This window comes from Pyrgilauda ruficollis, unplaced genomic scaffold (assembly GCF_017590135.1).
Source record: "Pyrgilauda ruficollis isolate IOZ18807 unplaced genomic scaffold, ASM1759013v1 scaffold21, whole genome shotgun sequence".
Classification (NCBI taxonomy): Eukaryota; Metazoa; Chordata; class Aves; order Passeriformes; family Passeridae; genus Pyrgilauda; species Pyrgilauda ruficollis.
Genome location: NW_024520318.1, coordinates 2,506,603 through 2,531,101, shown reverse-complemented (window position 1 = coordinate 2,531,101; position 24,499 = coordinate 2,506,603). Strand labels below are relative to the sequence as shown.

The 24,499-nt window shown below is 49.2% G+C and overlaps 1 protein-coding gene across 1 annotated transcript; it reads left to right on the top strand.

The window, feature by feature from the left end:
- Positions 1 to 8,603: 8,603 nt before the first annotated feature.
- Positions 8,604 to 20,653, top strand: SLITRK3 (SLIT and NTRK like family member 3). Its single transcript, XM_041467995.1, has 4 exons — positions 8,604 to 11,901; positions 12,192 to 12,487; positions 12,657 to 13,527; positions 20,596 to 20,653. The coding sequence occupies exons 1-3, from the start codon at positions 10,090 to 10,092 to the stop codon at positions 13,318 to 13,320; spliced, it is 2,772 nt and encodes a 923-aa protein (XP_041323929.1). The 5' UTR covers positions 8,604 to 10,089; the 3' UTR covers positions 13,321 to 13,527; positions 20,596 to 20,653.
- Positions 20,654 to 24,499: the final 3,846 nt, after the last annotated feature.

Sequence of the window (24,499 nt, the reverse complement as noted above, 5' to 3'; positions counted from 1 at the left end):
CAAACATTTGAAACTGTGGAAGTGGGGAGGAAACTGTTACGGATTTTACATTCCAACATTACACTCATGCCTAAGATTTTATCTCTATTCAGGAATCCCAATGCTCAGAGCTTGCTGTAAATCTGCTTATTTGAGATTCTTTTCCCAAAGTTCTGGTTTCTGGAAGGTGACTTCCCAAGGAGCTGGTATTTCCCAGCTATGCAGCCAGCCAGGGGGAGATGGATGGCGCAGAAAGAGAGAAAATGATGGAAAATAAACACAAAAACCTTTAAAACTTGAAGATGTAGACAAATAATCAAAGAATGCAGGTGTGCAGGCATGTGGGTGTTTGTGTATCCATATATCCAGGTAAATACTTCCAAAAAGATGATTTTAGCCAATTCCATGAATTCAGGGCCTGGATACAAAATTCCCAGAACAAGAGTTAGCCATGTTGATCTAGAAACCTTCAATTCTTCCTTGTTACATTTTTATGTTGTTGCTTCTATTGGAATCTGGTTCCAAATCTGCTTTTTACTGGATTTTCCTCCTGTGTTTATTGACCATATATTTATTTTAAGGAGTGTAGTACATGGTCACAAACAATTTGTCAGTCAACATGAACAGCCACAGGATTGTGGGGTTGTGACCTCCTTACCAGTCTCTGCCATCTTCTCCATCAAATATATTTTATATCAATCTTTCTAGTTCCAATTTAAGACCAATTTCTTGTTCTCTCTCTGATGTTATTTGTAGAGAGTAAAGTGTTCCCTTTATTTTTAAACATAATTTTGTATAATTCAAAAGTATTGTCATTTTCCTTCCACTCTTCCATTCAGAACTATCCTAATTTACTCTTTCCTGGGTGAGTCTGACTTCTAGACCTCTGATTCTCTTTGTACATCCACATGTAATGACTCCCTGCATGCAGTGACCAAAAATGACAGTTCCCAAAGTTCCTGGTGAAAGAAACTTGGCAATTTTGTAAAGCTGCCAAAAACCTCAGAATTTGAAAAAGAAAACCAGCAATTTTCTTCTACAACAAAATTATATCAGAGAAGGAAACAGGGAACTCCTGCATGTAAAGTAGCCGAGATATTTGATTTCTGATGGCAATATCCAGAAGGATTCCTGGCTGGTGGGAAAGAGGGAGAGCAGTTCTCTTCCAGAGGTCACTTAGAGCTGGAGACTGAGGAGGACACTCAGATTCCTCAGCTCGTTCTGGCTCTCACCATTTCATAATTTTAGCATAAGAAAAATTATATCCTAAGTGCTTGCTAATGAGTTAATGCACCATGCACTGGAAACCCAAGTATTGCAGTGTTTGGTGTTAGGAGAGAGCCACAAGTTCAGGCCCCAGATCTCTTTGGCCATTTTTAGAGGTGCATTAGTCCACAACTTCCATTAGGGATGAGTGAAATGGGAGTGAGTCAGCTCATCTTGAACTTCCCAGCTGAGCCCATTTTGGATGAAAGGTCACCTTCTGTCACTGGGAGCAAAAACAAAACTGGGGCAAGATTTGCAAGAGCATCATTGTCACCATCCCCTCCATGGCTGGTAAACTCCTTTTTCTATGAGATTAAAATGATTTCATCTCACTACCTCTGAGCAATCAGCTCTGTCTCCATGTCCTAACTGTCCTCAAAGAGGAATCCTGGAATCACAGACTGGTTTGGGTTGGAAGGGAGCTTAAAGATCTCCCAGTGATCTTAATGTCCCTGCCATGGCAGGGACACCTCCCACTGTCCCAGGCTGCTCCAAGCCCTGTCCAGCCTGGCCTTGGGCAATTCCAGGGATCCAGGGGCAGCCACAACTTCCCTGGGCACCTCTGCCAGGGCCTCACCATCCTCACAGCCATGAATTTCTTCCCAATATCCCATCAATCCCTACTCTGGGTCAGTGTGAAGCCATTCCCTCTGTCCTGTCCTTCCATCCCTTCTCCAAAGTCTCTCTCCATGTTTCCTGCAGCTCCTCCATGCCACCCTGAGCTCACCCCAAAGCTTCTCCTCTCCAGGTGAACAATCCCAGCTCTCCCAGCAGAGCTGCTCCATCCCTCTGCTCATCCTGGAGCCTCCTCTGAACCATGCAAGGAGTGGTGCTGCCAGGGTTCTTAGGAGAAGGAGGAGAGGGGGAAGTGGAGAAGTAACAGCAGTAAACAGAAAATTCTGGCACCACTGGACTGAACGGAAGTGGCACCACTGACATCACTAAAAGTAGGCTCAAGTCTGATCTGAAAAGCAATTTAGAATATGAGCTTTGCTTTCCAAATGAGCAGTAAGTGCCTTCCTTCACCCAGAATTCGATGCTTTCTGTTACATTTTAAATTGATTGGCTTTATGGCCCAGTCCTGGGGAATGGCCCTAGCATGATCTCGTCTGGCTCGTGTTTCTAATTCTGGCAACTCTAAATCCAGATGCCCTGAAAATCCAGGCTGTTGCTTACAGCACATACTGGAGGTTAATCTCCATTTTTGCATACCCAGGCAAAATCCAGGAGTTGGGATGTATGGAAGATGAGCCCACAAGGTGAAAAGGAAAGGAAGCCAAAGAAGAAATTGCAATAGAAAATATCCACTTGCAGAGTGTGGAGGTGTCAAAATAAACCACAACCATTATTCCACAACAAGAATTCAAACAGGTTTTTTGCATTATCTAAGATTTTTCTAATGGGAACAATGAAGTTGGCATCTGAAGGTGTGTTCTGCCACCAGGGCCTGTGGGCAATGGATGGAGAGATTCAGAAAACACAGTTCCAAGTCCATGCTCTTCCTCTGTGTGGTCCATGTTCAGCCTCATTTAGGACATTAAAACCTCCACTTGGGCTGCCAGGTGACAAGAAGCCTCTCTACTGAATAAAAAGGGTTTAAAAGGCTGCAGGACGTTGTTGTGATGGAGGAAAGGAGGTTGTGGGCCTTTCTCCCACGTACCAGGTGACAGAACAAGAAGAAACAGCTTTTAGTTGTGCCAGGAGAGGTTTAGATCAGGTTTTATGGAAAAATTCTTCACCAAAAGGGTTGTCAAGCACAGGAAGAGGCTGCTCAGGGAAGGGGTGGCATCACCATTCCTGGAACTGATTTAAAAATGTCTTGATGCCCATTAGGGACGTGGTTCAGTGCTGGGTTAATGGTTGGACTCGGTGATCTTAGAGACCTTTTCCAAGCTAAGTGGCTCCATGACTCCGGGATGTGGCTCCAGAACTGCCTCTGTGAGGGATGGGAAGGGCTGGAGGAGCCCTCTCAGGGCTGGAGGCTGGCTCAGAACTCTCAGTTTGGGTGGGACACATCACGCTGGGAGCATTATTTTGCCTTGCATCCGTGCATGGAATTCCAGCTGCTGCCAGAGGAAGCTGTGCGTGCCCACCCAGGGCTGTGAATCACGCCAGGAAAGGCTGAGGAGAAGCTCATATATATAAGTGGAGTGTGGAGGTTTTTTTGACACTGGCTATAATAAATATCAGCACATTTAGAAAAAGAAATTGTGGGCTTAAAGGGAGAAAAGAAGCTACAACTGAGTGTGGTTCACTAGAAGGAAATACCCAAGGCTGTTGAAACATTAGATAAAAACCTGATCTTGAAATGTCAGGAACCAGTAAGGATAACAACTGTCAATTTTGTCCAATAAAACCTCCCTTTTATTTAGCCTACTTTTCTCTTTTATTTTTAATAGCTATCCATTAAAAATGCTGCACTTACAATTTGCTGGTATTTACTGTTCTGTTTTAATGCTGTCTATTAGTTCTTCCCTCCTTTCCTTTTAATATTTACACATATCATCAAATGCTGGGCAAAATTTTTCTGCTGGAAAAAAGAAAAATCCCAGGAGTGTAAATCAATTACAAATAACTTGCTACTGAGGGCATGGCTGGGCTTTCTGTGCTGCTCCAGTGTCCCATCGAGTTTCAAGTAGCTGAGGACACTTTTACATTATAAATAATCCACGTTAATTTCATTTGGTGCATTTTTATTTCTTAACTTCATCAGAAAACAGCACAACTGTCGTGAATGAAGAAAAATAAATCAAGTTATGCCTTAATAAATAACTATTAATGAGAAGGCTAAGAAAAAATTGTGGCCAGGAGCCTCAGTTTGACATAAGCTACTCCAGCCTGAAGGATTCCAGCAGGAAAAACCCAGTTTAAAATTCTTACACTTCCTCCATTTCATGTGCACTCAGCAATGCTTATGCAGCTCAGATAATCCCTGCCTGTACTTTATGTATGGCGTGGCAAATGCCAGCAGTGTATGGAAAACAGGATCCAGCCTGCAGCAGAGCAGCCAGAACGGGATGAAGGGAGCTCAGCAGCACCTGAGCCTCGGGCTCAGCTCTCCCAGTGCAAACAGCACCCTCCAGCAGTCAGGGAAACCTCTGCAGTGGCTTGAGGGGGACAGGAGCACCCCCTGCATCCAAATGGGGACCCCTTGTAGTGAGGCTGAGCTGTTGATACAGCAAGAGAGGTCGTGGTCCCTAAAACACCCCTGGGACAATGTGACAGAGATTTACCAGAAATAGTCTCTTCCAGAGATGGGCTAGAGGTAAATTCCAGCTGATGATTCTGTTTCTCTGCCCGTGTTTGATAAATTAATTAAGGAACAGAGAGGGAATAAGAAAAGTGAAGCCTCATAAACTGCTTCACTAACTGCTGCACAGAGAAGACTCTCAATTCTCATTTTCCTCTATCAACATTTTCAAAAACACTAACATTTCTTTTTCTTGTTAAATAATTTCTAAGATAGAATCCCAAGAATATTTGAAAGGGAGAGGGGAACCTCAATATTGAATATGAAGACATTGTGCAATATGGAAATCTCATGGGGACAAGGAGAGGGGTCATCAGGGCAGGGAAGGAGGTTAAGCTGAGCTTTGAGCTCAGTCTAATGGCATGAGCCTCTTGCAGCCTGTGCAGCTGGGAGTGTTTCTGCCCAGGGCCACTCTCTGTGTGCTGGAGAGCTCAGCTCTGTGTCCTGCACAGCCCAGCACCCTGGCCTTCCCTAAATTCCAGGATTCCCATCTTCCACTGAGGAACACGGCAGGGAGAGCCATGGGATATTCCTTCTGAGCTCTGGGCCTGTCCCTGGAGCACAGGCTGGCAGCTCTGCCAGCCAGGAGATCCCAGCAGGGATCAGTGATCCCATCAGGGAGCAGCACACGCTGCTGGGGCCTCCTCTGCCACCCTGGGCTTCCCACAGCTTCTCCTGCCCTGGAGCTGGCAGCTGGAGGCCATCCCTGACTGCCCAGCAGGGCTTTTGGGCAGAAATGAAGCTGGAGCTGTGTCTGAACCCTCCCAACACTCAGACCCAGCACCCCAAACTCCTCCTGTCCTTAACAACCCCAGCGAGCTGGGAAGCAGCTCCCATTTGCAATAATTACAGCAGAGCTTCCCTCCCCCTTGCACTCTTTACTGCTTTTGCCCTTGCCATGGATTGCTGGGGACAGAGAGACTATTAAAGCTCAGAATATTTCTTTCTGGACAGTCAGGGCGAGCTTTGGGAGAAAACTCCCTCTTTTCTCTCCACCACTGCCACTTCTGCTGGGAAGGGATGGGCAGGGAGGGGAAGGGGATGGTTCCCACTGCAGGCTGCTGGAGCACTCAGTGCCTGCTGAGCAGTGACTGCAGCAGGGGAACGCTCTCCTCTGGTGGAAACAGAACCTTGTAAGGATAATTCTGCAAAGTACAATAATTGCCCAAGCAGCCACCTCTAAGTTGGGTCTCCCTCCCTTATTCTCACAATAAGGGGAGAAAGGTGCATTTCAGTGATGACAGCTGAGGCTGGCAAGAGGCAGCCAAAGGGCACCTGCCAGCTCCCACCCTGCTGACAGCACCCCCACAGCTCCAGGATGGGCTTTGGCAAGGAGATGGCTCGCTTGCCAATAATAATAATTATCATTAATAATCGAGTGACGTCCTAATCTTGGTTACATCAGCCGTACCCTTCCCCGGAGCTGCTGCCAGTCACACTCACACCGGTCTCCGAGCAGAGACACGGGCCGGGAGCTGCTGTGGCTGGAGGGAGATGCAGGGGATGGCCCGCGGTGACTTCTGCCTGCTGGCTGAGGGGACAAGGGGACATGGCCTGGACAAACACTGCGAGAGCCGCCTCTCTGTGTCGATTTGAGTCTCCTCAGCCCTCTGAGGGGCATAAAGGATGGGAAGGGAGGTGCGGGACCGTCCCTTCCCTCCTCCTCCTCCTCCTCCCCCGGGGCATCCCGCGGGGCTGTCCCGTGTCACAGCCGGGCAGGGGCACAGGGGTGTCCGTGTGTCCCGGGGCGGGTCCTGCCTGCGGGGGGACCCGGCGGGATGTCCGTCCGTGCCCGCAGCGCTCCCCGCTCCGCATCCCATGGCCATCCCTCTCTGCCAGCCCCTCCGCACAACCCGACGGCAGCAGCCCAGGCGAGGAAAACGAGCGGTATTCGGGGGCGTTTGGGAAAGATGCAAGGTCAGGGATCCCCCCGCGCACCCCGACCCTGCCCCACGGGCGGCATCCATGGGGAAGGGGCGCTGCCCCCCAAACCCAGCGGGGTTTGCTCTTTGAGGTCGCTTTCCTGAGTTGTTGCCAAGCCCGCCGTGCAAGCTTGTTGCGAGAACAAACTGTTGTGATTCCCCCTTTGGCCCTTTTTCCCCGCCTCCCCCCCATTCCGAACGGGGGGTGTCAGTGCACGGAGCCTGCCGAACCCCATGTCGCTCCCGCGTCAGAAAATGAATGATGCAGCAATTTAATTAGGAGGGAGCGGTGCGTCCATATTGCACCGGTGGAGGAGAGCTCGGCAGCCGGGCGAAGATGCTGCGCGTCCGCGGGCGCGGAGGCTGCGCCCCTGCCCGCGCAGAGCGGCCCCGGGGCGGCGGGACCCCGCGGAGCCCCCGGCACCTCCCGCCCGCACCCGCGGCTCTGCCCCTGAACTTTTCTCTCCCGAGCCGCGGTTCCAGTTAAGTCTCTCCCGGCCGAGCCACCGCGGGGTGCGGGAGGGGGATCCGCGTTCCGCGCGGAGCGGGGGGTGCGGGACGCCCCGGGAGATCCGCGGGGATCCGCGCGGATGTGTGCGCGGGGCCGGGCGGGCGCTGTGCGCGTAGGGATGCGCAGGGCTGTGCGCGGGTGCGGACGGCGGGGATGCGCGGAGCAGCGCGGGGCTCGCCCCCTTCCCTGCCCGCAGCCCTTCCCTCCCGAACCCCGGGGCAGGCAGAGCCCGCAGCCCCCCGAGCCCCCTGCGCATCTCACCCACCAACTTTCACCCGCTGCGCCCCCTCCGCGGATCCGCCGCGCCCCGCGCAGCCCCGTTACCTGCGGCGGCTCCCGGGGCGGGCGGGCACCGCGGGCGCGGCCCCTCCGCCTCCGCGCACACGCCGGGAGGATGCGGGAGGTGCCGGGAGTCTCCCCGAGGTGTTTGGCTCTGCGGGAAGCTGCGGGATCCCGGCGAGGCTCGGGGCGGGAGCGGCCCCGGGACGGGCGGGCAGCACCGAGCGGAGGAGGCGGTGGATGCGCGGGCAGCGGGGCGGCCGGAGCGGGACCCCCGGGCTGCTGGGACCCCCGGGCTGCTCCCCGCCGCATCCCTCGGCTGGCACTCGCAGTCAGAGCAGCTCTGATTTCCTCCCGACTTGGGCTTTTTGTTATCTGTTTTTCCCTCCGTTTTTTTGGGGTTTTTTTTTGGAAAGGGGAGTGGGGGGTGGGTGCAAATTCTGCCCCATCCCGGCGGCTTTTTTCCCCTCTCTGATTCTTCTTTTTCCTCCCCCATCTGCCCGTTTCCCACTTCCCATCCTCTCCGCCAACCAGCCCCCTCCTTCCCTCTTAAAAAAAAAAAAAAAAAGGAGAAAAAAAAAAAAAAAAAAAAGGATAGGGGGAAAAAAAAAAGAAAAGGCAAGGGAAAAAAACTGTGTAGTCAGGGCTTCCCAAATGCGCGCCCCCGACCTGAAGCCGAGCGCGCCCCCTCCGTTTGTTCCCCTTCTTGAAGCTGATTTTCATGACGTGGAGGAGCCTGATCCAGGGCAGGAGCGGCAGCGCACACACACACACGCGCGCACACACACTCACACACACGCACACGGCCCCGCAGCGCCCCGCACCCCGCGCACACCCGCGCACGCAGCGCACCCGCGCTCGCCGCCGCGCCCCGCCGCCCGCTCCGCGCTGCCGCTGCTGCCCGGAGAAGGCGGCGGCGGCGCTGGAGCCTGCAGCAGCCCCTCTCCTCCCTCCTCCATTGAGTGTGCCAAACAGCAGCTCTGCATCCTAAAAAGGATCATTGAGGGGCTCATTGCATTCCCAGCACGTTTCAGGCTTGCTTCTTTTTTTTTTTTTTCCTTTTGCCTCAGCTTCAGCAGGAGTAGAGAGAGAGGGAGAGAGAGCCACAGAGAGGGAGAGGCAGAGACAAACCAGCAATCTTTAAACTCGAGCTTTCTTTTTTCCCCCTTCCTTTCTTTTGCCTTTTTTTTTTTTTTTTGGTAACGATGTGCTAAAATCTCTCCTGCAAACCGGTAAGTACAACCTTTCTGGATCCTTTTGTTTCCGCCTAGGGTCAAAGACACCCCCCTCTTCCCAAAAGAAGATATAATAATCCTCTTTATTTATTTTTTTATTTTTATTACAGCCCTTGCAGAAGAGAAAGAACTTAAGTGGCTAATATTTTGCAAAGGAGACAGAGAGATTGATACTGCAACATAGCTCTCGTCTCTCTCCCTTCTCCCCAGTTAGATGCTGGTTTTAATTGCAGAGGGTATTTCTCTTTTCGTGCTTTCAACCATCTCCTCTTTCCCACAGGGGAGGGTTTCATTTGCAAGTTGATCCTAAGGATTTCTGTTCCTCTGGCATTTCTCTCCCCTAAATGCATCTTTCTGCTCTTAAGTTTACGGATGGGGGGCAATTTTTTCTAGCTCTTACACGAGGAAGGCAAAAAGGACCTTTTTATTGGGAGATTGAGACTAAAAGCAATGATCGCTCCGAATCATTCTAATGGGCATTTCAGGGATTCAAGGAAGGCTGCATCACCACTGCTATTATTCCCATCCTTAGCGTTTCCCTGTGCCCATACATTTAAAATATCTGGTGAAAGGAAGGGTGAAACCATATGTTGAAGGAGCTGCATCTCATTAGGGCAGTATTATTTTCATCTGATTGGAGAAGAATGGTGTCTTCATTCGGAATCGTGTATAGTAGGATAGAGAATTTATCGGCTGGTAAGTGTCAAGGTATTTTTTTTCTTCCACTTTCAGCTTTTTAACCGGGTCTCCTGCTTGGTCCTGGGGGCACAAAATGCCCTAATCCAAGGCAGGCTGAGCGTTTCAATCCTAGGTGCCTCTTCAGCTGTCACTTCCCTTTAGATCCGCTGATCGCATGGGCATGTGCTTTAGAAAGATTAATCATCTCTAAATGCTTTAATCAGCTAAAATGACTAATATGTGGTGTGTATTTATCTGATAATATACCAGTTGCATTAATTCACCGGCGCATTTGCGAGGGGAAGATTTCCTTCCCAATCAGGGTCGTTAACCATTTACTCCGGTGAAGATGCTGTGGGGGTTTCTGAGGGGAGCCGTTCTGCCAGGGACATCAGCACAGCTCGCACATTCCCTGGAACTCGCGTGTGGAACACATCGAGCTGGGAGGGAGGGAGATCGGAGGGCGGAGGTTCAATAACTTTGGGAGTTTGCATGGATGAAGGATGTGGTGCGACACTGGAGAAATGTGCCCACACTTGGTGTGTTTCCCCCCCGGAATCGAGGCGGGCTGTGATGGCTCCTGGGCTAAAACTGCACCCGGGGATGAGATCCGGGCAGTTCCGAAGCCTGGGAAACGTGGAGAGACGCAACACGTTCGGTGTGCTCGTGGTGCCGTGTGGGGCTGCATGTGCTGTCCTCTTTATAGGTGGCATTTACCACGGGGAGGGGAGCGAGGCAGGCTGCTATCGCGTGATGGAGCCCTCTAACATCTCTCAAGTATAAATCAGGGCAAGGCTCGCCCAGCCGACACCCCTGGAGTTGGTTGGGAACGTCTGCCCAACAATTGCTGAACTTTCCAGGAGCCCGACATGAGTCCAGCAGGTAGGGGCTTAGGAAAAGGAGAGGGGCAGGGCAGAAATACTGAAATCTGTGTTTCTCTTCCCGTTGCAGTTTTGTAAACATCAACAAATGATGAAACCTTCCACGGCAGAGACGCTTCATAAAGGAAGGATGTTGTGGATAATTCTTCTAAGCACAATTGCTCTAGCATGGACTACACCTATTCCCTTGATAGAGGACTCGGAGGAACTGGATGAGCCCTGCTTTGATCCATGTTACTGTGAAGTGAAGGAGAGCCTTTTCCATATACATTGTGACAACAAGGGATTTATAAATATTAGTCAGATAACAGAGTCGTGGTCGAGACCTTTTAAACTTTATCTGCAGAGGAATTCCATGAGGAAATTGTACACCAACAGTTTTCTTCACTTGAACAATGCTGTGTCTATTAACCTTGGGAACAATGCACTGCAGGACATTCAGACGGGGGCTTTTAACGGGCTCCGAGTTCTGAAGAGGTTGTATTTGCACGAAAACAAATTGGACATTTTCAGGAACGACACTTTCCTGGGTTTGGAAAGTCTGGAATATCTGCAGGCAGATTACAATGTCATTAAACGGATTGAAAGCGGGGCATTTCGAAACCTAAGTAAATTGAGGGTCCTTATCCTAAATGACAATCTTATCCCCATGCTTCCCACCAATTTATTTAAGTCTGTGTCCTTAACCCACTTGGACTTGCGGGGGAACCGCCTCAAAGTCCTTTCGTACCGCGGGATGTTGGACCACATTGGCAGGAGCCTGATGGAGATCCAGCTGGAGGAGAACCCGTGGAACTGTACGTGCGAGATTGTGCAGCTCAAGAGCTGGCTGGAGCGCATCCCCTACACCGCTCTGGTGGGGGACATCACCTGTGAGACCCCCTTCCACTTCCACGGGAAGGACCTGCGGGAAATCAAGAGAAGCAAGCTCTGCCCCATGCTGTCTGACTCCGAGGTGGAAGCCAGCCTGGGCATCCCTCAGCTGTCCTCCAGCAAGGAGAACGCGTGGCCTACGAAGCCTTCCTCCATGCTGTCCTCCTTCCATTTCACCGCTTCCTCCGTTGAGTACAAAACGTCCAACAAGCAGCCCAAGCCCACCAAGCAGCCCCGGGCGCCCCGGCCTCCCCCGACCCCCCGTGGCCTGTACCCCGGGCCCAACCAACCTCCCGTGGCTGCCTACCAGACCCGGCCCCCCATCCCCATCATCTGCCCCACCGGCTGCTCTTGCAGTTTGCACATCAACGACCTGGGCCTGACGGTCAACTGCAAGGAGCGGGGATTCCACAACATCTCCGAGCTCCTGCCCAGGCCCTTGAATGCCAAGAAGCTGTACCTGAGCGGGAATTTGATCCAGAAAATCTACCGCTCCGATTTCTGGAATTTTTCCTCCTTGGATCTCTTACACCTGGGGAACAACCGGATCTCCTACGTGCAGGACGGGGCGTTCATCAACCTGCCGAACCTCAAGAGCCTGTACCTGAACGGGAACGACATCGAGCGGCTCACCCCGGGCATGTTCCGGGGCCTGCAGAGTTTGCATTACCTGTACTTCGAGTACAACCTGATCAGGGAAATCCAGCCGGCGGCCTTCAGCCTCATGCCCAACCTGAAGCTCCTCTTCCTCAACGACAACCTGCTCCGCACGCTGCCCACCGACGCCTTCGCCGGCACCTCCCTGGCGCGCCTCAACCTGCGCAACAACCACTTCTTGGCGCTGCCGGTGGCCGGGGTGCTGGAGCACCTGCACGCCATCGTGCAGATCGACCTGAAGCTCAACCCCTGGGACTGCACCTGCGAGCTGGTGCCGCTGAAGCAGTGGCTGGAGGCGCTCAGCTCCGTCAGCGTGGTGGGCGAGGTGCTGTGCGCCAGCCCCGAGCCGCTGGCCCGCCGCGACCTGCGCGCATTCTGAAACCACACCACTATAACACGTGTTGGGAGGTTCAGCAAGTTAGAAAGCTGCTCAAATTCATCATCCTTTGGGTAAGCATTGGCATCAAAGAAATCTTGCAGGACTCTGAGCTGGTAGTCAGTAAAACGTGTTCGAGAGGACCGCTTGCTTCCCCAGTACTCCTGCTTTTGAGGCTCTGGAGAAGGAGGCCGTGAGTCTATCTTCAGCTCTTCCAGACTGGTAATGGGAGGGTTGCTGAAGTTGTACGGGGAGTCCTTGTTGCGTTGGCGCTCCTTGAACAGGGTGTTTCTGAACCAGTGCTTGATCACTTTCTGGGGCAATCCAGATTTGTCTGCCATCTCTTTGATCTGTTCCTCACTTGGGGAATTGTTAATGTCAAAATACTGCCGAAGGACTCTGAGCTGGTCATCGGTGATCCGTGTGCGTGGCCTCTTGTTCTGCTGCTGCTGGAGAAGGCTGGGGTTGAGCTGATGCTGGTACAACTGGGCCAAGTCGGCGGGCAGGGGGTCTACAGGGCCCAGCTGAGGCGGCAGCTGTGCTGGCAATGTCTGCAGGGGCATGGTTTGCATCATGAGCGGTGAGAAGATGGGCAGCTCCATAGGCATGGAGAGCTGTGTGAGCGGCACAGACGGCTGGGCTGGTGCGATGGTGGGAGAGGTGATGGGTGGGGCAGAAGTGGGGATGGCAGGAGCAGCAGCCTTCCCTGAGGGCGGCGGCGGCGGCGGCGGGGGCGGCGGCGGCGGCGGGGGGGGTCCCGGGGAGCGGTCCCCGGAGAAGGCGCCCCCGGCGGGCCACGTCTACGACTACATCCCGCACCCGGTGACCCAGATGTGCAACAACCCCATCTACAAGCCGCGGGAGGAGGAAGAGGCGGCGGGCGGCGGCGGCGGCGAGGCGGCCGAGCTGCTGCGGGGCGGCGGCGAGCGCGGCTTCGCCCACCCCGCCGCCCCCGCCGCCGCGCCGGAGCCGGGCAGCAGCTACCGCACCTTGCTGGAGAAGGAGCAGGAGTGGAGCCTGGCCGTGTCCAGCTCGCAGCTCAACACCATCGTGGCCGTGCACCCCCAGCACCCCGCGGGCGGAGGGCTGGCGGCGGGCGCGCTCGGGGCGGCGGCGGCGGCGGCGGGGGGAGCCCCGCGGGACCGCGACCGCCCGCCGCCCTGCGCCGTGGGCTTCGTGGACTGCCTGTACGGCACCGTGCCCAAGCTGAAGGAACTGCACGTCCACCCCCCCGGCATGCAATACCCGGACCTGCAGCAGGACGCCAGGCTGAAGGAGACCCTGCTCTTCGCGGCCGGCAAGGGCTTCCCGGACCACCAAACCCCCACAAGCGAATACCTCGAGTTAAGGGCCAAACTCCAAACCAAGCCGGATTACCTCGAAGTCCTGGAGAAGACCACGTACCGGTTCTGACCGCCGCCCCGCCGCCCGCCCGGCCCCGCCGCCCGCGAGCAGAGGATACAGCTGTGCGCTCTGCCCCGCCAGATGTGCGCGCTGCGGGGCAGGGCCCTTCTCAGATCAGTAATCGACGAAGTGCCTTCGCAGACTTTTGCCAGCAGATGTTAATCAATCATTATTTTTTATACTGAAACTGAGACTTTGACTGTGCCATGTCTAAAGGTATATTATTATATTATTATTATTATTATTATTATCGGGGATCTTTGTATTGATCCTGATCAAGTAAATTCTATGTGTGTCTCTTTCTCTCTTTTTTCTTTTCCCTTTTCTTTTGTTTTCTTTATTCTTGTTGTTTGTTTTGTTCGTTGGCTCTTTTTTTTTTTTTTTTCTCCTTTTTTTTTGAATTTTTTTTCTTTTTCCGTTGGCAGCAAACTTCCTTGATATTTTTCCCTTGGAGGGGAGGGGGAGGGAAGATGGCATTTTCTGGCCTGCTTTCTTCTTGCCCATCATGGCACAGATTCTGTACATTTATTTAAAAGAGGAAAAAAAAATAATAATGCAAAGAAGCAAACGAGCGCAGTTTGCTGCATGCCTGGAAACTGCAAGAGGGAAGGGAGGGGAGGGTCTTGCTCGAATGTCTCACTCTTGTCTCTCTCCCTCCCTCGCACGCACACTCCTCACCCTCACCCTCCGCGCACCCCCCGCCAGCCCAGCCCCTCCAGGGGGGCTCGGGGGCCGCGGGGGGAATCCCGGGGGCAGTCCCGGGGGCTGGGGGAAGCCACCCGGAGCCGAGCAGCCCAAAGGATGTCACCACGTGGCGCACACACCTAGGGGATGCTCAGTGACACTTCATCATGACGCCATGGTTTTTTTTTGGAGGACATCCGCACTTTCCTAATAAAAGCGACATGCAAATATACAGATTAAAAAAAAAAAAAAAAAAAAAAAAAAGAAAAAAAAAAAAACAAAAGCTAATGGGCACCTCTCACTAACAGCTTTGTAGGAAGCACTTTTAATGTTTTCTCTCATGCACCCATACACGCACACACGCACACACACACAAAGGTACAACAATGTGCATATATTTATTCTGTAATTTCAAGTGAATATAAATTGTAAAGGTAATGTTAAATCATTGTACAGTGATGCGTCTGGTATAGCTTTCCTAATAAAACGTTTTGAAAAAAAAATGCAGATATATATATATATATATATATACACCCCCAAATATATATATATATATAGGAATACAAAGCTTGAACCTGAAACTTCAGCTTCCTTCACAGAGATTTCCTTCCCCCCATAATCTTGAACGCTATTTTATGAATAACAGTTCGATGCACTGTGATGTTAACATAGAAAAAGAAAAAAAAACCCTGTACAGCGTCTCTTGCCAAGATACCACCCGAGACTGTCACAAATCCGATTTGCGATCTGTATCCCTGCCGCACTGTCCTGACAGTTAAAAATATCGGGAAAATTGGGAGCGCATCCCGCCGGAGCGCTGCTTCCCGGCCTGCTGGAGGCACCGGGAGGCACCGCAGGGATGTTGCCTGTGCTGGCAACGGGGTGAGCACTCAAAGAGCTCCCACCCCTCCGGATTAAACCGCATTTCCAGTTTGGAATGGGGGGATGCGATCTGGGAAAGCAAAGCATCCCAGAGGCCGCGCTGCCCCTTCTCCCACTCCCGCGGCAACCGGAGGGAGACCAAAGACCATGGGATTTCCCTGCCCGGGCGGGTCCCGGTTGGTATCTTGTTCACGTTGGTGTCTTGTCCCTGGCGGTGTCCCTCTGTCCCGCTGTCCCTCTGTCCGGCGCTGTCCCCGCTGTTGTGTCCCCGCGGGTCCCGGGCCGGGCGCGGAGCGCAGCCCCTCGCGGCCGCCAGGTGGCGCCCCAGCCCCAGCGCTGAGGGGCGGTGGCGGGGCCGGAGCGCCCGGGCTCGATCCCGGGGTTGATCCCGGGGTTGATCCCGGACCCGGTCCTGGACTCGATCCTGGATTACATCCCGGCCTGGAGCCGTTCCCGACGCCGCTCCCCGTCTCCGTCCGCCCTGCCGAATGAACCCGCGGGCGCCTTAGCCAGGGACGGGCGAGGCCGCCAAGGGCAGCCCCCACAGCCGGGCGCTGCCCTGAGGGCCTTCAGAGAGTGGGGTCAGTCCAGAAATCCCCAATGTGTCCATCAGCACCATTTGTCTGAACGGCGGTCAGGGTGGTTTATCCGGGTGAATCGAGGTTATTCCCCCAAGGGTGCTGCTGGGAGCGCTCCTGCCGCTGTCCTGAGGGGACCGGGGTCTGTCACCTCCTGGCAAAGGGTCACTTTGCCAAGGTCACCCTCCCCACCACCTGCTCTTCCTTGGGGAACAGCTCGGTTTCACCCCGCACAATGTGTTTTAACAGAGATAAACCCATAAATACTTGTTCTCCCCACAATGTCGCTATTTACAGCTCCGGGCAGGATGCTCATGGTGAGCTTTTTCTCTTGGAGAGTCGTTTCCCCAGCCTTGGCAGCAGCTGTGTGTGTCTGGAGATGGAGGGACAGCTAAGAACCTCTGTAAATCTGGCATCACCCTCCATGCTATGAGTAAAAATATTACCCATTGCAATTTTCTCTGTTGAGTTGAGATTGTGTTTCCTCACTGCTGCCTTCAGCTCTGACCCGTTGGGGTTTGCTCATTTGTTTGTTTTGCTGAGTTTTTAATAGATAGTGGAAGAGCATGCACGTGCTAAGAGTATTAAACATGCAAGTGCAAAGGCCAGATCCTTCTTATCATAATTGTAATAATTACATTGATAAGCCTACATGCAAGTGATGCGTGGAGCTGTATAAATCAGGTTAAAGTACAACCCCCAGTGAGAGTGGTGCTGTATACATTTGGCAATGTCCTCAAAGCCCCAAGCATTCATACTTGTATCCAAATAGAGTAAAGCCGGTTGCAAATAATGTTTATATTTTAATTAAACTGCAGAAAGGCAAGAGAATTTCATCCTTACTACAGGCAGTAATCTCACCTGTGGACGGTGAGCAGATCTATTTATTCAGTGGAAATAAATTTGTTCTATGAGAATGGAATTTTGTATTAAAAGAGATAATTTTTGGCTTACGTTGAGTTATTTTTCTTTCCTTGCGTAGGAAACTTCCTTTCTGTTGCGTACTGAGATGATTTGGGGATGATTTGCTCTGGAAGTGTTGACAATGTCTAAGTGTGATGTCTAAAGGGTGTTTTGATGACTTTTATTTTGCTTTTTCATTGTGTTGAGCTGAGGCTGAGTGGGTAGCAGCATTCCTTTCTCACTGCAGGAAAAAAAAAGTGGATCCATCATCTCTGACCTGCAGTGGGTGACACTTTGCATGTTCCAAGCCAGGTTCCTCCTAATTAATAGGGAGCATTAATGATAATTCTGTCTTTATCAGCAGTAGCATTGGTAGCATTAATGCTACTGGGAAGGAATCAAATAAAGTCAAATGATCTGCAGTTGCATTGGAGCTGCTTGATGGGATGCTATGTGAAATAAATATTTTTTTAGCTGATTTCATGGTTTAGCTGATTTCACCTGGTGTCAGCCTGAGCAGCTCAGCCTGTGGTAGTAAAACCTTCAGCAAGTGTTTGGTTTATTCCCTCACTGACCATTGAAATTCTTCCTACAGGTGGAAAAGAACAGCAAGGCCAGGTAAGCCCCAGTCCCAGCCAACAGCTGCACACAGGGAAATGGAAAGGATGATCCTGGTGCTCAATTATTGGTGCTTTTTGTATTTTCTGGATGTTGTCATTGATGTCACCATCACATTGTACCCTAGGTTAAAAAATTTGTTTGGAAATGGCTTCATGGATCTCTTGAGTGTATCAACAGCCATAGAAAGATGTCAAATGTTACGGTATGAGTAATAATGTGAATTTTGGAAAGTCTGTTGCCTACTGCTCTGGTTAGAGTGTTATTGAAGAGTGAGAATCTCATTTCTTAGGAGCTTCAGTGAACATGAGTTAAGCAGTGGCAGCTCCAGATTTTGCCAGAGACCTTTCCAGACAAAACCACCTTTGAATGTGGCAGCACAGCTGATTTGGTTTTAAGCTAGAAATGTGTGGGTTTGTCCAACTTGTTCTCTGAGAACTTTGAAAGGAGGGAAAGGTCTCTCCAAAATGTGAGCACTCGGGTGTGCCAGCAGCACTTGATGATCTCTGTGCTGTTTCCACTTGCTTCAAGTGTCCACTTCACATGAAGAAGATGTGATGGTTCGGGTTGAGGTTTAACAGAAATGTTCACGTGAAGAGTAGCATGTAGAATTTGGCCCTAAGTGTGGGAGTTCATTGCTCAGGACATTGCTTTACCACGGGTGCGACTCTGGGCAGCGCTCCAGCCACCCCAGGGTGAACTTGTTCCAGGATTGCCCTTCTTCCAAAGGCACTCGCTTTTACAACGTGGATTTGTGGACACTGGGAAATCAGGCTGCTCTGTGCTGCATATTCCTATTTTCTGAGTTTTTCCAAGGCTTGGTTTTCAATCTGTAGCTGAGGTCCTCAGTGAATTTATGTATGTATGTATTTGTGTGCACACAATTATGTATTTGTGTTGTACACAGTACAACACGGTTTTTCTCCATGGGGGAAATGCACATCGACCCAGGATGTAGCTCACAACAGCTCTTTGTACAAAAAAAAAATCCTATTTTTTAATTCTGTTGTGAGTGGAGATACACTTTTTTTTTTCCCAGTTCTTGAAATATTTCGGGTTTGGTTGGGCAGTAGAAGGAATTGGAATGTGCTTGGAACAAACCCTTGAGTGGGAATGGAGCGGAGGCTCAATTCTGCTCCCTTGGAAGCCAATGTTGAGACACCACATTATGCTCAGTTTTAGTCAACAGACTTGAATGAAGAGCAAAATCTGATCTCAGAAAATTACAGCATCTATTAAGTGGATTCAAGTATTTTGAGACAAGTACTCCATGGGACTGTTTCGGAATAAAATGAGTAATGGTACAGAGAAAATGGGTTTGCCATCAATTCAGTGATTCTTTGACTGACCTCACTCACAAATTAACTGAACAATCTCTAAGACTTTTGATTTTAAAGACAAATTTGTTTAGCTCTAATGTCGTTGGTGACCAACTAGCCAAGAAGATTACTAATGTAACAATTGCAAATTATTTGGAAATACTTTATTAGTATTATTTTTTCTCTTTGAGGGCAAGAATATGGAGGTCCCTTCCAACCCAGGGCATCTGTGCTTCTGTGATTGACAGGCTCTGACAACTGTGTTTCCTACAACTTCTTTAAAATGCCTTTTCCTTGATCCTTGCAGTTTCCCAGTTGTAAAATTCTGTCCTTATCACATTTTTATTCAGGTTGTTGGGGCAGTTTGGCAGATTTCTATGAAACCATTGACTTTGCTCAGAGAGCAAAGCACAGAGTTCCCCAGGAGGCTGCTGGGGTGACACTTGTAGGTTACTTTTGATCCCTGTGGAAGCATTTGGGAACACTTCCCTGTGGTGGCATTTTCTCTGCTAAATTGTTCAGTATTGTGTTTTTCAGGATGGTGTCAGATGGATAATTTTTGTGGGAAAATGAGAGGAAAGGGCTCAAAGAGCAGAGCTGTAGGAATGCCCACATTCATGCTGGGTGGTCTCTGTAGGGTGGGTGCTGCATCAATCCTGATATTTTTGAATATTAAGGTGTTGATCTGGAGTGTAGGGTTTTTAGGCATTATTTAGAGGTGTAGACATGCAAGACTCAGCTGCTGGGTGCCTTAAAAAGAAGAGATACAAACAGAGGGCAGAGCAAATATAAAATATTCACAACCAAGTCCTATGTCCTGAATCTTTAATGTCCATTTACTTTACTTTTTCCACTAGAATTTTCTAAATCTCTCAAGAATATCCTATATGTTCTATGAATCCCGAAGAGATATTTCAGGTTAGCCAAGGAGTGACTCTCTCTGTACTTGGGAATTCCAACAAATGCCACTGCCTGTGGAGGAATATGCTGCCCATGGCATGTGGCACAGCAATTTGGCTTGTCCTTGGAGCACGGTGCCAGGGAGGGAGGTTCTCTGCAGTGATCGGATTTTGCAGTAGGGCTTGAATGATTCCAAGCAGGAATTCCTGAATTGTGATAAACCACTTTTGGAATGGGAAAGACTTCATTTGTGCTGCTGCTTCTGGTGGCACTACCATCCCTGCCAGTGGTGGTGGCTCTTGGCACCATTCCTGAGGAGGGACTCCTGTAACAGTAACTCTAAAAACCAACCAAACAACCAGAAAAAAGCTGAAGAAATGTTTGTGACTTTTTGTCCTGCAGGGACCTTATCTGCAGTCAATGACATTCCCCAAATATTACAGTGGCATTAATATACTGCTTATGGGGCTTTTATGCATTTTTTTCTTGCTTTTTCAGAGACAGTAGGTGGATTACACCTTAAAGAATTATAGGAATGTGTATGTTGATCATTTTTTCAGGCTGTACTTGTTTAAAACTAAGTCAGTCCCAACAGTAACTGTCCTAAACTGAGTTTTATAGAAAGATACATAAACCTTTGGTTTTGTACTTGGTCTCTAAATTATTTTATGTGTTTAAATATATATATAAAATGTCCATTATCTGAATAACCCTTGAACTAAAGTCCATCTTTGAACTTTGGAGGCTTTGCAAATCAAAGTTTATTAATGGTTTGGGTTTGTGGGGTTTTTTTTTTGTTCTGTGATTGTTCAGTTTGTTTTTATCACTGGTATGACCAGAGAGAGGGAAACATTGCAGTATGAAAATTCTTATAATAGAACTTTCATTCTTGTGCTTCTTTTCTTTGGAGAGTGAAGGAGATCTGCTCCAAAGAGCGCAGGAATTGCCACTCAGAGCCGAAATGTCTTCATTCTGCTGTGTCCTGAGAGTGCCCAGCACAGTCTGACTCAAAGGAAGATGCTAGAAATCCCCGTTAGTGAGGTTTCAGGATTGGATGGGACCAGCCAAGCTGCTCCACCTGAGAAATCCTGTCCTTGGGGTCCTGCACTGCTGGAGCCACTGGCCCCATGTGCACTGGGAGCACTGAGAAAATTCATGTTGTGTTGCTTAGGGGAAAAACGAGCTTTACAAAAATTAGGTAATGGATGCTGATCAGTTAAGTTTGTCTGTCTTTTTTAGGGAACACATCCAGGTTTCTCTGGTGCTGTTAAATTGCCATGCAAGGGCAGGACTGATCAGTTGTCCCCAAAGCACTGCTGGAATAAATCTGTAGCTAAATGCATTCTTCTTAATCAGAGAGACATTTCCTGTGGCATCACTTCTGTTATGTTTTCTTGCAGTGACCCAAAAACCTGGCTGCTTTGGAAAGTGGATAGTATTGGCAAGCAAAGAAATATGGCAAGTAAAAAGTCTTTTTTAGATCCAGTTGATGTCAGTGTTTTCTTCAAAAAAAGGGCAAGTCACAGCCCTGAGGGATCCTGAGAGGAGTCAAGGCACTGATTAAGGCAGAGAGTAATTGTTCAGTCCATGCTTAATTATCCCCTTCAGTTTTAAACCAATGAAGAATTGTGGATGTATCTAATTGATGTAAATATATATATATATATATATATATATATATATATATATATATATTCCTCCTGTTAGCAGTGGGGGGCTGTGACACTGCAGCCATGGAGGCTGATGGATGGAAAGGCGATGGTTAAGCTGTGACAAGTGGGAATTTTGCCAAGGCTGACAGTGAGAATGGCACCTGAAAGTCAAGTGTCTCTCACTGGCTTCGAGACAGCCAATAACTACATGAAATTCTTGTTGCAAAGCCTTGTTTTAGAGCAGGTAACAAATAGCTCCCAGCCCCTATTTTTCCTGCCTTTAGCCCAAGCTCTCACCAGCCTGCAGGTCGCTGGCATTCCCAGAATTGCTTTTACCTGTCTGCATGCACAGATCCTCCTTGGGCTGAGGACACACCCTGACCCCTCTGTTCGTGCCTGGAGTGGAGACCAACTGAAAACACAGTTCTCTCTGTTGGGTTTTTCTGTAGAGTGGTGTATTGCACCTCGAGACTTCCCTCTGCCCCGCCTGGAGTGCCCTCAGCTTGCTGGCAGCCTCGCCAGGTTGGCCGTGGTGGTGTCACAGGCCTTTGCCAACCAGAGCCAACCAGAGTCTGTCCAAGCCTTCAGAGCACAAAGCCCTGATAAGAAGGATCTCTAACAGGTACGCATCAGGGAGAAGGAGGAGATGTTCCTAAAATTAGTCGCTGTCAGCTCCAAGCAGGAGTGAGTGCTCGTGTGTCACAGAAACGCTGAGTATGTGCTGTATATACTGTGTGTAAATCTAAGTATGTACCTAGAATTACACTATTGAAGTGTAAAATTCAATCTTTGCAAACTTCTGGGAGAGTCAGGAATGTGGCTTGCTTTGGACTGTAATTAAAATGTGGGCATTTTGGTTAAAAATAGCTCCTTTCCGACCTACATTCCCGATGTAGGTCAGTGGAGGCACTTCTCAGACATATTAGCATTTTGGACACTTAATCTTAGCAGCATATTGCCTCTCCTAGAATAGGTTAGGAGAGGCAAGGCAGGAGGAATTGCTGCATCTCGAGTCACCCAGAGAGGTTGCCAAGATTCTCAGGCACCAGAGAGGCAGAATAATGAGGATTATATTTAATTCGGGCTGGAGAGACAACCGTGGGGTGTTGAGCAGAGGCAGCTCAGATCATCTTGGCTCTGTGGGGGAGGGAGAATTTATAACTCTAGCTGGCTCCAAAGCAAGCTGTGTGTGCATTTGCGTGTGTATATATATTTATATATATGTATATACAAATCTGGATGTGTATATAACACCCTGTGTATATATGTATGTATGTATGTATATGCCTACAGTGTACAAAATGTGTATCTATAGAAATGTATACATTTATATGAATTTCTATTTCTCTATATAAATAGTCATGCAACTAAGGGAAATCACATTTTCATGGCGTGTCCTTTTCTGTAACACCCCCCCAAAAAGAAGCTGCTTCCATTAATGTCATATTGGCACAAACAACTTAAATTTTCTTTTCTGTTTAGAAAGGAGTGGTGCTTAGTGGCTGAGCACAAGCCTGGAAGGTTTTTACTCTTCCAGAGGACTTCCAGTAAATCATGAGCTGCTCCAGAGCTGTTCCATATTTGTGAAATAAAGGGGTGGCCAAAATGACTCAGGGCTGGTTTTATAGGCAAAGGAAAGGGGTTGTTGAGTGTGCATTGGAAACCTCTGCTATGCTCTCAGAGTTTTGATGGTGAAATATCTGCACTGCTAATTACTCTGGTTGCTGTTAATTTCCCAGCAACTGGCTTGAACAGGGGAAAAAAATTCCTGCTCTAAAGTAAGTTATCTGAAGTCTGATTATGTTGCCTCAGTGATATATGGATTTCCATTTAGGGTCAGGATGTTGGGCTGTAAATCAAGAATCTGAGCTCAGTGAACATCTAGTTTGGGATGTGTCTTTTCTGTTCTAATTGATTTTAAATAATTTCAATTCATCATCAGAACGAGATATACCTATACCTTAATTCATGATAAGCTCAAAGAATTTCTCATTCATATCAGGGTGAATTTTGCACTTGACTTCGGTGGGGTTGAACGAGGTCAGAGCGTTTCATTCAGCACTGGCATAAAAACAATCTTGTAGTTGTGCAACTATTAATTCAAATTGTAATTTTGTAATAAAAGCAGCCTAAAAATGATTTGCTAGTTATGTATTCTATGGTTATAGCACCTTTTTATGGATAAGATGTGTTGGAGTTGGTGTTGGTTTTGATTTTGTGTTGCTGATCCTTACTCTGGGTTTGGCCCCGGAGCCAGAAGCAGCTCAGCCCTTGGAATACCAGGCCATAACACGCTGCATTTGAAAGGAAAAGCTGCAGAGTACTGATCCCTCAACATTCCTTGAGCTGTGTGCTCAGAGTGATGCCTGATTGCTGAATTCCACATGCATTGTGCAAATATTCCAAGAAATGTAGGTCATGGGAGCGTGGATTTGTCACGGGCATTTTGGCTCCCTGTGGCAGAGCCCTTGTCCGGTCCTGCAGAAAAACCTCCTTGTGCCTCCACCCTGACCATTCCCAGGCTGTCCTGGTCCTTGGAGCAGGGTAGAAATGTCCTGCCGTCATTTGGAAGCTGGGATGTGATTAAGAAAGAAAAAAGGGAGAATGGATTATTCCTTCCTAAGCCCTTCACTTCCTTCAGGGGGAAGACAGAGAGACAAACATGAAATCATCGTGGAAATCAAAACAAACACCCAGAACATATGACATTGAGTGAAATGTTTCTCCTGAGCTTCTGGATTGTGCTTTGCCTTATTATTTCGTCTGGGGGAAATCAGCACTTTATGGGAAAGTGCTTCCCAATCTCTTTTGCATAAACGTTACAGTGAAACTTCTGTGATGTATAGCTGCCTGTTCAAGAAAATGGGTCATTTCCATACAAATGTCATATTTCTATGCAGAAAATATGCTGAATTCATATCCTATCTCCTAGTTAAAGCAATCCCTTTGCTGGTTTTGTGATTTCAGCATATCTGCCTGGCTGGAAACAGCCAGAAGAAGAGAAGAAAAAATTATTATTTTTTAATTAACTCATGCAGACCTAATGTCAGACTAAGCACTTGAGTGCAGCATCTCTGGGGCGCATACAGGAATATCATCCTCCAATGGCTAATTTTTTTTTTTTGAGCAGAGTGAACCACAAAGCTCAGAGAGCTGCTGCTTTGCTCAGAGTCTGGAGACTTGGGGAAAGAAGTTTTTCTGATGTGACTGTTAAAGAAGATGCCTGGATGTCCATGTCCTCAGGGGAGCAGCCCTTCACACAGGAGCCCACAGGCTGAAGGCAGCAGGGGAGTGATGAGCTTTGCAAATCTCCTCACACTCTGCAGCAATCTCCTCCTCGCAGGATGAATTTCATCTAAAATGAACTTGAACTCCTGGCACTGCTGCTCAAAAGAAACAACAAACCCACGCTCCCTCTGGAAAGCTGAATTTTCCATGCCATTTTATATTTGGGAAAGGAACAGGGGATTTCAGGATGGGAGTTACAAACCGAGTGGATGCTAGAGATGGACAACCAAAGAAATGCTGTGACCCAAAGCCTGCAGTGCCTGGTGTAAATCCTCAGAGCTCCACTGCTCCCAGCACAGCAGTGCTGCTGGCCTTGCTGCTCAGGTGACACAAGGTGTTTGGCACCTGCTTCTGGAGCTTTCCA

Bases quoted from the DNA above. Each gene is read 5' to 3' on its own strand.
- SLITRK3 (XM_041467995.1), top strand. From the start codon at position 10,090: ATGATGAAACCTTCCACGGCAGAGACGCTTCATAAAGGAAGGATGTTG. The intron at 11,902-12,191 runs GCATTCTGAAAC...CTCCTTGAACAG, and splicing joins TGGCCCGCCGCGACCTGCGC to GGTGTTTCTGAACCAGTGCT. The intron at 12,488-12,656 runs GTGAGAAGATGG...CGGCGGCGGCGG, and splicing joins CATGGTTTGCATCATGAGCG to GGGGGGTCCCGGGGAGCGGT.